Source organism: Cervus elaphus, chromosome X (genome assembly GCF_910594005.1).
Source record: "Cervus elaphus chromosome X, mCerEla1.1, whole genome shotgun sequence".
Lineage (NCBI taxonomy): Eukaryota > Metazoa > Chordata > Mammalia > Artiodactyla > Cervidae > Cervus > Cervus elaphus.
This window is the reverse complement of record NC_057848.1, coordinates 61,488,569-61,501,608: the sequence shown is the minus strand read 5'-3', so window position 1 is coordinate 61,501,608 and position 13,040 is coordinate 61,488,569. Positions and strand designations below refer to the sequence as shown.

General features: G+C 41.1%; 1 protein-coding gene across 5 annotated transcripts in view; it reads left to right on the top strand.

Moving 5' to 3' along the window:
- Positions 1–11,858, top strand: part of FGF13 (fibroblast growth factor 13) — a 534,447-nt gene extending 522,589 nt beyond the window's left edge. For all 5 annotated transcript variants that reach the window (XM_043897275.1, XM_043897277.1, XM_043897276.1 and 2 more), the window contains 2 exons: positions 8,957–9,155; positions 10,457–11,858. In XM_043897275.1, coding sequence (XP_043753210.1) covers positions 8,957–9,155; positions 10,457–10,593 — 336 coding nt within the window. In that variant the 3' untranslated portion in view covers positions 10,594–11,858. The remainder of the gene's footprint in view (positions 1–8,956; positions 9,156–10,456) is intronic.
- The last annotated feature ends 1,182 nt before the right edge of the window (positions 11,859–13,040 follow it).

Below are 13,040 nucleotides of genomic sequence, written 5' to 3'. Positions count from 1 at the left end.
CTTGCAGTGGAGTTCATAAGGAAGTGGCTTGGTAAGGGCTTCTTTTCTCCCTTGTGAGGTGGGAGAGCTCCTCTCTCAGGCCACAGGGAGGTCATTCCATTCTGAAGCTCATACAGAGACCTGCTGTTGAGATTAAATTAGATCATTATATAGGCAAAAGGACTTCCCACAGTGCTCAGTGCACCGTGGGCTCTCAGTAAGGAATAGTTGAGAATGAATTCTTCCATCTGAGTCTTCAGTTAGTGAATAATCATACCACTCAGACTTGTGGTAAGTGACTGTCACAAGCATCCTTTCATTATCTCCTTTCAAGGGGCAAATGTTAGTGGAAATGCGTTGTCTACATGGAAACAGGACTCTGTACAATTTCCTATCCCCAGAGGTCATTTGCAGGTGTTATGCGTTGTGGTCATCCCATAGCCCTCTACGACTTCTTTCTCATCCTCGGTTTATAGATGAGGCCTTTGAACCCTGCCCTGTGACTCCAGGTTTTCTAGTTTGCAGTGGAAAGCACACATTAGTGACTTCCTTCTGAGCAGAGGCATTGCTTTGCTACCTGTGCAAAAGAAAAGATAAGAAGTCTTCTTTGAAAGTCTTTGAAGAAGTAGACTCCTGGCTATTGTAAATGACTCTGTTCTGCAGAGACAGACCCTATCAAATCTAACTCGACCACTATCCACCACAAGTCAGAATGACCACCCTCACAGTGGCCTGCAGCACTAGAACAGGCGCCTGATGAACCCACCTGGATACAATTTCAGTTTTAATAGGCCACCTACCTTGCCAGGGTTTTTTCAGTTGATCTATGCAGAAAGAACCTTTCTCCTTTGCATGACAGTTTGTTGGATGTCTAGGGAAGGTTTTCACAGTTCCCAGGCTTTGAACATTTGGGCAGGAACTTGGAAGAGCTATCTAAAATACAACCTATAAGTTTATTCTCTTGGTGACTACAAATACTTCCAAAGTCATTCTCTTGCTGATGGGTTTAGATCCTGCTCTGAAGACGCCCCAGTGGCTCAAACGGTAAAGAATCTGCCTGCAATGCTGGAGACCTAGGTTCGATCCCTGGGTCAGGAAGATCCCCAGGAGAAGGGAACGGCTAAGCCACTCCAGTATTCCTGCCTGGAGAATCCCATGGACAGAGGAGCCTGGTGGGCTACAGTCCACAGGGTCACAAAGAGTCAGACACGACTGAGTGACTAGCACTTTCACTTTTCTTTCTGAAGTTCTACAGAAGAATCCTGCCACAAATTAGAAAGCATCACAGTAATGGAGAATAGCTAGCTAATAGTCTCAGATTAATTCCAGTAACCAGCCAAAAGACAGGAAAGCTTATTTTTAGAGATCATATCTGATATTTGATTCTCCTTTCAAAGCACATAGGTCATCCCTGCTTATAAGAAAAACCAACACTGTGAGTTAATACATATCATAGACAAAAAAAGTTTGAGAAAGTTACTCACTTTAGAGAAGTGTTCTTCACTTGAAAAAAATGCTTTTCCATGCACAGGTTTTCGTTCAGCAGTAAGATTTAATCTGGTAAGATTTTTAAAGAAAGTATGATGGCCACATAGTCTCTGTCATATCTTATGTAAAATGAAATCTCTCTTCTGCTACCTAATTGGATTCCTAGCCAATCTGTATTCTTCTGCAAGGCTTGGACCAGATTGACACTGCCTGGGACCAATCACACGGCCCTGGAGATGTGTGGCCTATCCCACTTCTTCATCACAAATCTCAGCAAGTTACTTCCATTTCAGAATGTTATCTGCTGACCAGGTTTGGAACTGAGTGAGGCCTTAGGATCTTTTTTTTTTTTAATCATTTATTTTTAATCACAACAAAAATCACCCTTATTAGGCTCTGTAAGGGATGCAGTGTTTTGGTTTTGATTCCTGCTTTATTCTAGCTTATTTCTGTGTATTTTATAAAACAAATTGTAGAATTCAATATTTCATGAGACTGCTCTACAGAAATAGATGAAAATCTAGAACAAGCCAATACAAAGGACTCAATGAACCCCAGGGCTAAAAGGTGGTCATATTTGCATCCTAATTTTGTTTACACAAGCCATTGCTTGACAATCTCGTTAACATTTCCTTTTTTTTTTCCTGTTTTTCATTTTTGTTTGTTAAGAGTTGAAGAAAGGCAATACTGGGGCGCCCTATTTTGTGGGCTCAACATGAAGTCAATGAAAATGTTTATTAGATACCTTGGAATACAAAAACGCTGCTGAGAAGTTTCACTATAACCATATGAGGAGAAATAGTCCCATGTGCATATTCTTGATTATGATTTGTTTCATTGCAAACAGTTGCCAGTTAGCACGTGTACTTTGAAGTCATTTTGTGACGTGGTAGTTCATGAAGCCCATTTTTCAGTACTTCATCTCTTTAGTGCTGTGGCTTGAAGCACTGCAGCCTTTTCAGCCGATTGCAGACCAAAATGACAAATGGAGGGAAGCAAAACAGTTTTGGGGGAGCCAACCTTGGAGGAGAACGCTAAACACCGAGTGTCATTCACGTGCAGTCTTCATTTTGGGCAGAATTGATCTCCTTCCATGACAATAAAGCAAATATAGGCAGATCCTTTCCTTAGAAATTGATTCCAGAGTGCAGAAGAACCTTGAAAAGAAGAGAGAATGTATTTATTTTGCCTTGGTTTTCTGGGCATGTATTATCAAAAGTAATCACACATTTCATGTGTATGGGGCTTTACAATTCTCAGAGCTTCTTTCACATACATCATCTCATTGCCCTCTTCGTCCAACAATCCAGTAAGGTCAGCAGGACTGGTCCCCACCCCACCTCCTCACCTTTTTACAGAAATCAAGCGAACAGAATTTAGTTGCAGTGTTTAGCTGTTTGCAGAGCCAAAGACCAAGAGTATGAGTTTAAAATCTCTTTATTCTTGCAGCTTCAGCTTTGGATTTGTCTTTATTAGTCCCCTTTCTCTTCCTCCCTCTCTGTCTCCCTCCCTCCGTCCTTCCCTTTCTCTTCTCCCTCTCCAGTTTTTTAAATTGAATTTATCTGTAGGCTGCTTTCCTCCTTTTATCACCTACTCTTTCTGCCCTGGCAGGCAAGTTCTGACTTGTCAGTCTCTCCTCTCAAACAGCCCTCTATTCATATCCTACCCCGTTTAACCATTTTTTGGACCTGTATAAGCTATCTCCCAAGTCCTCTTCCTATGAAATTCTGTTCTTTTCTTTATTTCACTAGATATATATTGATCACTGACTCTAAGCCAGGCCCCATGCTCAGAGCTGCCCTCAAGTATCCCCCAGTCCAGGGAATATTTGAGTGAACAAACCAAACTCTGTTTATCATGAATTAATCATTTTGTTTAGCTACAGTGCACTGGCTAAGTATTGATTCCTTCTTCCCCAACCTCTCCCTTCCCGTGCTTTGATCTTAGTAATAATGAAGTTCATTCACGTCAAATATACCCTGGGAGAGAACATCAAAGTCCTGAATATAATAATTAATCCTGGATTTTGAAATCACCGATAGAAGGGAAGTTTATATAGAGTCTATAGGTAGTTATGGGGTCATCCCCTCCATGGGTATGATTTATCTTTTAGATTCTATTTTATTTTTTTTAACAGAGTTGAAAATCTAATGTTAATCTGCATGTTATTTTCATTAGGCTGGGGAATAATTGACACACACAAGTCAGACCTGTTTGTATAACCTGCTAACTTTAAGTCTAGAAAATTAATTGTCATCAGGCTGAGAATCAGAAGAGTGACCCTTGCTCTTGGCAGTAATTGTTAAATTAATTGGATCGTCAGGCTACTGAAAATGTGGCCAGAAGAGAGTAGGAAAAGAGAAGGAAGTGAGAGAAGTAAAGAGTGAGATAGATTAGTTATGTTTCTAGAACTTGCTGAAAAGAAGAAATCATGTTTTATTGAGTTCATTTTTTAAAGTTTTTAAAGAAACTTTAAACATTTAAAGATGCCCACTCATTGACCTATAAACTGTTTTTCTGTGTTCCATGATGCCAATAAATAATGTGACATGTGAATAGAACAAAATGTATGGAGACACATTCATCTCTACCAGGATATGTGCAGTTCATATAGTGCCTACATATGCGAAAACTTATATTCAGTGTTCAGGCTTTGTTCAACAGCCTAGGACCTTCGTGTTGCCATTTTATGTGTGGACAACCTAAGGAGACTCTGCTGGTCTCTTGAGATCCAAGGAAATCAGCACCACCCTTTTAAAAAAGATTTCTTTTGGGAGAAATGTGTTCAAAGCATTCACGATATTCCTGGCAATCCTCAAAGCCTAGTGAGGAACAAACTCAAGCAGATCACTGCCACCCTATCGGTTGGTAGCATAGTTGTAAGTACAAAAGCTGGGGGCAAAAGTAATGAAAAAGCTGCTATTACGGTATGTGTTTGGCAAATGACTTTTTTTTTTTAATGTGGACCATTTTTAAAGTCTTTATTGAATTTGTTGGAATATTGCTTTTGTTTTATATTTTGGTTTTTTGGCCTGTGGGATCTTAGCTCCCCGACCAGGGATCAAATGCACACCCATCGCATTGGAAAGTGAAGCCTTAACCACTGGGCCACCAGACAAGCCCACCCCCCACCCCCACAATGACGTCTTTTAATCAAGAAGGCACTTAGCCGTGGTGTGTGCACTGTGGTATTGTGGACGTGTTTAGCACGTGGAGATGATGTACATGATATACAGATGGTTTGGAGCTCTTGCCATTTAGGTTATGGCTCTACTGGAGAAGGGCATGGCAACCCACTCCAGTATTCTTGCCTGGAGAATTTTCCACAGACAGAGGAGCCTGGCGGGCTACAGTCCATGGGATTTCTGAGAGTGACTAGCACTTTCACTTTCTTGAGGATACAGCTTCACATCCCCTGCGGAGTGACAAGGCCCTTAGTAGGCTCCCTTCCGGGAAGCTACCATCACAGCCAATGCTTCTTCTGACCTGGCTCAAGCTCCAAGAGGCCAGAGAGCTATTTCATCCCCTCCATTCTATGCCCTTGGTGCCAGGGGCAACTCAAGGCACCAGGGTAAATTGCTATCCCAGGTCCAGAGCCTTTCTTCTGGGACAAGGTTGCTTTCTAGCACACCATTGGATCTGGGGGGCTCTTTACGTATATCCTGCGTTATTGATTGCATGAATGCCTTATTCACTTGATTCTCAAAGTCTATGCGGAAGCCTAATATGCCCCACTGAGGGCAGCTGACCATCACCATTTGTATCTCTAAGTATTCTCTAATATGCTCTATTGACCTGATGTTGAGGGTTTCAGATGTTTACATCTTGTCAGTGGTAAACCTTCAAAGAACTATTTTGCCCTTAATAGTGAATAAATTGGTTTAAAAAGTTTGTACTGTTAGATCTTGCTCCTGGATCTGTTCATTCTGCAAATGTAGATTTTTCATTCTTTACTCAGAATATAATCACTGTCATTAACTGGTATGGATTCTGTGGATAAAAAAGTTAGGTAATCACTGAGGAAAAAACTAACCTTGAACTTTAAGGGGAATAGAGAGGATGATTACAGAAAAGAGAGTTTAGAGAGACTGAATATTTTATTTCAGAGTTATTCCTCTGAACCTTACTAACATTATTCCTCCAAAATAAGTATAGATATGCAAGAGAGGTAAACAACTTTTAAGAGAAATCAGTGCATGAAAGGTTAGAAGACATAAAGCACCTTTTCTTTTGTACTCATGCCAAGTAATTTCTTCGTGGCTGTGCAGGGAATGCGTGACGTCTTTTTAATTCATTTATTATGATAGCCGGTATTTATCTAATGCCTATTCAATACAGAGTACAATGAGTGCTGCTTCTATTTCGTGCCTACTAAGTGTCAAGGCCACTCTGGTACCTTTTTTCCCAGAGCACTAATAATCATCTCCAGATCAATCAAAGATTGATTGCTTGCCAGAGGTCTACTTGGTATTCTGTGAATAAGGCTTCTCTGGTTAGGGTTCAGTCCGATTTCTATTATTTCTGTGAACCACTGCTGAGACACAGAGATGCAGCTATACACCCCTCTTCCCTTTGGTGGCCCTTCCTGTGTTGGGTGGGATGTTCACATCTTTCCACATTTGATAAAAATCAAGCCTCTTCTGCCTACTCATTTCAGCACTGGATAAAATGACAGTGTCACACACCGAGAACAGAACACTGCTTTGGTTTCTTCAACATTCTTTTTTTGGCCTCATTTTCCTCCCTCTCTACTGAGTTCTTGAGTCCAAATTTAGTGGTGATGACTAAGAAATTGCCAGGATGTGACAGAGCATTCAGTTCATTGAGTCCTTCCTTGCCATTTTCCAATAGTTGTAACAATTGCCAAGTTTTTTTTCCTCTGCATGTTGGAGGTGCCAGTGTCTGTGTAGTATCTGTTATTCTGAACAGATTCGAAGTCACACAAACAGGATTTGTCCCTGCAATGACAGCCTCCATCTACATACAGCTGATTTCATTCTGTGGTATTCAGGAAATTCCCTGCAGACTTCTTACTGGGTTGATACTTCTGAATCCCCGCGTTTCTGATACGTCAATCTGAACCTCTGCAATGCAAGTCCTGTAAACCAGCGGTCCCCAACCTTTTTGGCACCAGTGACTGGTTTCATGGAAGACAGTTTTTTTCCAAAGATGGGGTGGAGAGGGGGCTGGGCATGGTTTTGGGATGATTCTCCTAAGAAGTGCACAACTTCGGTCCTTTGCATGCGCAGTTCACAGTAGTGTTCGCCCCCCTATGACAATCTAATGCCACTGCTGATCTGACAGGAGGCAGAGCTCAGGCAGTAATGTGAGTGATGGGGAGTGGCTGTAAATGCAGATGAAGCTTCGCTTGCTCACCTCCTTCTCTGCAGCCCAATTCCTAACAGACCATGGAGTGGTACTGGTCTGTGGCCCAGGTGTTGGGGACCCCTGCTGTAAACAATAACTGAATGGTCTGCTGTGTGCAAGGCAATATGATCAGTCATTGATGGCTGAAAGGCAGATTCAGAAATAAAAGACAAGTTCCTTGTCTTCCAGAGCCAAGTATGCACATGTCCGAGTCACAGGGCCATGCCAGAGATGGAGATAAGGGTTCCTGGGGACACAAATACAAGTGTCATCGGTTCTGATTTAGGAGAGGTCATATATGATTTCCGGGGCAGTCATATTTGAGCTCAACCTTGAGGAATGTGAGGAAAGCCAGTTGGTAGAGAGATCCAAGAAATGACGTGAATGGGGTCTATAAAGGCACAAGGCATGGTAACGACTACATTGTGGAGAATTTAAAATGCCACATGAAGTTGTCATTTTACTCTAGGCAAGGCTAAACCAACATTCTATGCAATCATGCTCATCCCCAGAGAACACGTGGAGACTATTTTAGTCATATTTCTTTGTAGGCATACCTTGGCTTTCCCTATGTTGAGAATTCTACAAAGAGGAGTGTTCACAGCCCATAAATAGAACGCTTTGGTTCCTACCCTGTGATAGTTGCCTTCAAAGTACATTGCTTCTTGAGTAGGTTGAATTTGTGTGAGTCTTCTGAGTCTCTATCGAGTATGCCCCTAGGCTGAAATTATCCCAAAAGATGACTCTGTTCCAGGCACTCTGGAAGCCAGATGGAAGAACCAGTGAAATTACTGAGTGAAACAGATTTTGTGGATTTCCAGAAAAAAGAAAAGTGCTCAATTATTTAACATTAAGAAAAAAAGCCGCCTCATTTGAGGAATCTGTCTCTCTTTGCTGAAGTGATTCTCTGATACTGTTGCTCAGATAGTAATGCTACCTAACATGAAAATGAAGGAAGGTAGGACCATGGAGGCATCATTCAGAAAAGACTGGTGTCTGGAAAGATTGCAATATTTTATTGCAAGGTGGGTTTTTTTTTTTTCAGGTTTTATCGAAACTTATTCCTGATAAGATCCCAGCAAAATAGCAAGAATCAAAGGGCATCCTTGGTGTCACTGTCATAGGAAACTCACTTAGCATTTTCCTTATTATCTTGGACTCCAAGTGGACCCACTGCTACCCTGCAGATTACTTAGAGATTAAAATCTGCTGTTCATTTCATGTTGTCTACAAATGGATATTTTACATAGCTATTTGTTGCATAATGCACATATTGCAAAGCTTAAAAGAAGGTTTTCTGGTTTTGTTTGTTTTCAGAAACAGTCTGTTGGGTCAGGAAGCCTTCATTTGTATGGGGAAGTCCAAAGAAAACATGGTCATGTACATGGCAGAAAATCACATTGTCAGGTTCAAAATCCCCTGGGCTGCTCTCTCATGTCTGCTTGTAGAATTACTGTAAATTCCTTGCTTCTATATTGATTTGTGTGAAATGCTACTGTAAGGCAAGGATGGGGTGATGAGGGACTTTTTTCTTCTGTTTTTAAGTCAAGGTCCAATGGTCTGAAAAAAAAATCAGTTTAGTTTATCTAAAAGTGAAAGTTAGTCTTTCTTAGTAGCATGTCTTTAAAAATTTAGGCGTTCAGCATTGTAACACTGTAACACAGATTTCAGCCTAGGGCAACTGAAAATTATAGCATATAGTAACTGGACAATCTATGAAAATTAAGTGCAAGGATGAGATATTTATTTCTCATATTTAATCTTGAAAGGAACAAAGCTCCACGTGACACTGTTATGCTTGTCTCTTCAATCTGTGGCTCCTCTGTTTATCCAACACATTACACTTATGTGACTGGTTCTCATTTTTCCATTACCTTATTACAAAGAGAGCTAATTATTGATTAGTAGCCCTCACACTTAGGGCTTTTTATAAAGCATCACGTGAAATGTTATATATAGTCTCGGTTTCCAATGATAATAGTTTCTGCTGTTAAAATAGAATGCCAGTCATAACAAGCTTTAACAAAGTATGTCCTAAACTCCTGAAGGGCAATACCATATGGTTCTCCATGAAATTCATAGCTGTAAATATTGAGCTTTTGTTTATTTACTTTTCTTGTAGGAACATTTCACACCTGAGTGCAAATTCAAAGAATCGGTGTTTGAAAATTATTACGTGACATATTCATCGATGATATACCGTCAGCAGCAGTCAGGCCGAGGGTGGTATCTGGGTCTGAACAAAGAAGGAGAGATCATGAAAGGAAACCATGTGAAGAAGAACAAGCCTGCAGCTCACTTTCTGCCCAAACCACTGAAAGGTAAACTTGAGAGTATACCAGCTGTGGATGAAATGAGTATCGGTATTGCAATCAATCCTTTATTTTGAAAGTGGAACATAATCCTTCCATCCTGAGGCATTTATACAAAACTTCGGTAAAATTTTACACTTAAAAAGAACATTAAAGCATTGATGGGAACATCTAATCTCCTGATTAGAGTTGACCAAAAAGTTTGTTTTGGCCAAATCCAAATGAACTTTTGGCCAACCCAATATATCTACATGTGGTAACACCTTACTTATGTGGAAATTGCTAACTCAGGGCAGCCAAGAACCTCAAGGTATGCCAAAATAGGTAGAAACACGGATGCTCAAATGCGTGCACACTTAACACTTATTGGAAACTACCTTGGGCCCAACAGTATTGTCCCAACAGTTTTCATTCACAGTTTTGTTTTTCGGTCATTATTAGCAGCTTGGTGGCAAATGCGAGGGCTTCCATGGTGGCTCAGTTGGTAAAGAATCTGCCTCCAATGCAGGAGATGTGAGTTTGATCCCTGGATTGGGAAGATTTCCCTGGAGGAGGGCATGGCCACCCACTTCAGTATTCTTGCCTGGAGAATTCCATGGACAGAGGAGCCTGGTGGGCTGCAGTCCATGGGGTCACAAAGAGTTGGACACAGATGAGAAACTAACACACACACACACACACACACACACACACACACAGCAAGTGAGAAAGTGTGAGAGATAGGAATGGACCGCAGGAGGTAGGGATGACAGAAGGAGTGAGACACAGTGGAAAAGGGGTAGAAAATCCAGACAGAGCAGAGCAAGCCCTTCAAGAGGTTACTGGCCTGAGGTTAGAAGAGCAGTTTACCAGAGGTGCAGTCTGCCCAGTCAAGTCAGCACAGCACCCTTTTACAGCACGTTTTCTGGAGCCAGATTACTTGAATCCGCCTGCAATGTGGGAGACCTAGGTTCGATCCCTGGGTTGGAAAGGTCCCCTGGAGAAGGGAAAGGCTACCCGCTCCAGTATTCTGGCCTAGATAATTCCATGGACTGTATAGTCCATGGGGTCACAAAGGGCCGGACACGACTGAGTGACTTTCACTTTAACTTTTCATATAAAACCATCAGTGATGGAAATAAGGCATTAGAATTCTCTACACATCTCTGTACCAAGACTGGCTTTTGCTTCATCTGGTCCAGTCCACTCTTTACTGAGTCTTTGAAAGCAGCATTTCTCAGGTTTGGCCTCCAGTAGAGAAGCCCAGGGGATAGAAGGAAAGCTGAGGGCCAGTGCGGTGGCCTCTAACGCCATGTCTCTGTGCTTTGTAGTGGCCATGTACAAGGAGCCGTCTCTGCATGACCTCACGGAGTTCTCCCGATCTGGAAGCGGGACCCCGACCAAGAGCAGAAGTGTCTCCGGCGTGCTGAACGGAGGCAAGTCTATGAGCCACAACGAATCAACGTAGCCAGTGAGGGCAAAACAAGGGCTCTGTAACAGAACCTTACCTCCAGGTGCTGTTGAATTCTAGCAGTCCTTCACCCGAAAGTTGAGATTTGTCAATGACGTTTACCAAACAAACAAGGCAGAGTTCACTATTCTAATCTGCCATCAAACCTTCTCATCCATCCAAAAGCCCCATAATTTAGATCGAGCTTGTGCAAAAAAACAGTGCCAAGCCTGATCAGTGAACTAAATCTGGGAGAAGGACTGCCCAATTTTCTCATGATCTCACCTCTGCTTAGGGGAAGACAAACCAAAAACATTTCACAGCACTAATGCTGGTTAAGAAAAATTTGCTCTCCAACCAAGACAATTGAAAAGACCACCATTGTTCTTCAAAAACAAACAAACAAAAAAGAAAACAGAACAAAATTAACTGCTTCCGTGTTTTGTAGGGGCAAACAAAATTCTGTGAACCGTGTTGTTTTCTTGGCTTAATGTTTTCTATCTATGCTTGATTCATATGTATTCTTTACTTTGCAATTTTATGATTTCTGAAATTCAATGGTTCTATTGACTCTCTGTCACTTAATCCAACTCAACCAAATTCAGGGTTGAAGCTGAATTGGCATCTCAGGCTCAAGGTTCTTGTGATTTTACCATTTTTTTCCCCTTTAGATTCGTAGTATTCTGGTCAAGTTCTTGTGCTGTACTTTGTGCGTAGAAATTGTGTTGTGTTGTCAACCCCAGTCAGTAAAGATTACTTAAAAATAAAGATTATCCTCAAGTGTAGTTTTCTCTCAATTCCATTTGTGTTATCATGTTAAACTATTATTGTGGCTTCTTGTGTAAAGACAGTAACTGTGGAACTGTGATGTTGTCTTTTGTGTTGTTAAAATAAGAAATGTCTTATCTGTGTACGTATGAGTCCTCCTGTCATTGTATTTGGCACGTGAATATTGTGTACAAGGAAATGTTAAGACTGGTTACCCCTAAACAACATATACTTATACCTGCTTCTGGAAAAGTGTTTAAGACTTAGCTAGGTTTCCATTTAGATCTTCATATCTGTTGCATGGAAGAAAGTTGGAATCTTGGCATAGAGTTGCATGATATGTAAGATTTTGTGCATTAATAATTGTTAAAATCTGTGTTCCAAAAGTGGACATAGCATGTACAGGCAGTTTTCTGTCCTGTGCACAAAAAAGTTTAAAAAAAAGTTGTTTAATATTTGTTGTTGTATACCCAGATACGCACCGAATAAACTCTTTATATTCATTCAAAGAAAAATCCTTTAACGTGTATTTACTGTGTCCATTATGTGCCGTGAATTGTGGTAGAAACTGGAGTTACACATTGAATTATGTACATCTGATCACTGTCTTCAGATAATCTACAGTCTAGAGATTTATATTCACATGAATACTCTTAAAAGTATAATTGTTGTACTTGAACTGCCGGCTGGAACAGAAGAATTCTCATTCCCATTCAGTGATGAACTGTACAAAAAGAACTATATTCTAGTACCCTGCTGTTCACACTGTCATTTCCCCCTCTCTGATGCTCATTTCTTTCCATAGAGGAAAGGCATGGGACTAAATATCTCAAGTCCTTTCCATCTCTGAGAACTGAACATAGCTATTTTCTTTTTTTATTAAAATTTCAAACCATAAATTAAAAATAGAATTTTACAGTGAATGCTGGTAAACCTACACCTGTGTTCTAATATTCACATACTACTATACTGTACATCTATCCATCCATCACTCCATCTTATTTGTGACACATTTCAAAATCAACTACAGATATCTGTACACTTCCTTCTAATTTGGTATGTATCTCAGGAACTAGAGTTCAGTGTCCATTTGCAGTTTTTTTCCATCATATACAACTTACAATAAAGTGCACATAGAGTGTCTTTGTTGAGTTGACAGATGCATACATTTGGGTCACCATAAACATTGTCAGTGTTGATGACTTTTCACTATCTCCCCAAAGCTGCCATTGCCTGGTCATGAAGCTTCAGAAGTCGACCATGTAGGAAGGTGAGAGTGGAGAAACAGGTGAAACATAATTGGCATCCATCAAATAAAGTTCCTGGGGCCCCAAGCAGCGTGCTTTTGCACAAAGGAAGTCTGCTGATTCCTAAGACATCTGGACTAGATTCAGCAGGAGCTCCTAGCCTAGCCCAACCCAGCCCAGTTCAGTCACTTTGTGATCCTGTCTTAAGCCCCCCTCGTGCCAGAGCTCTTAGGTCCAGCTGCATGAAAGATGCTGCCTGCCCAGATTGGACAGGAGCCTGGGTATCCTATGCTGTAACCAGACTCACTCAACCTTGCCCCCCTATTCAGTCTTCCTAATTTTCAATCCATAGAGAAAAGTACTGCATTGTCTCAATCTTGCTCCAAGGACTTTAAGATTTGATCATTGACGAGTTTCCTTGCAGCTTTTCCTTTTTCATTGCTCAAGAAT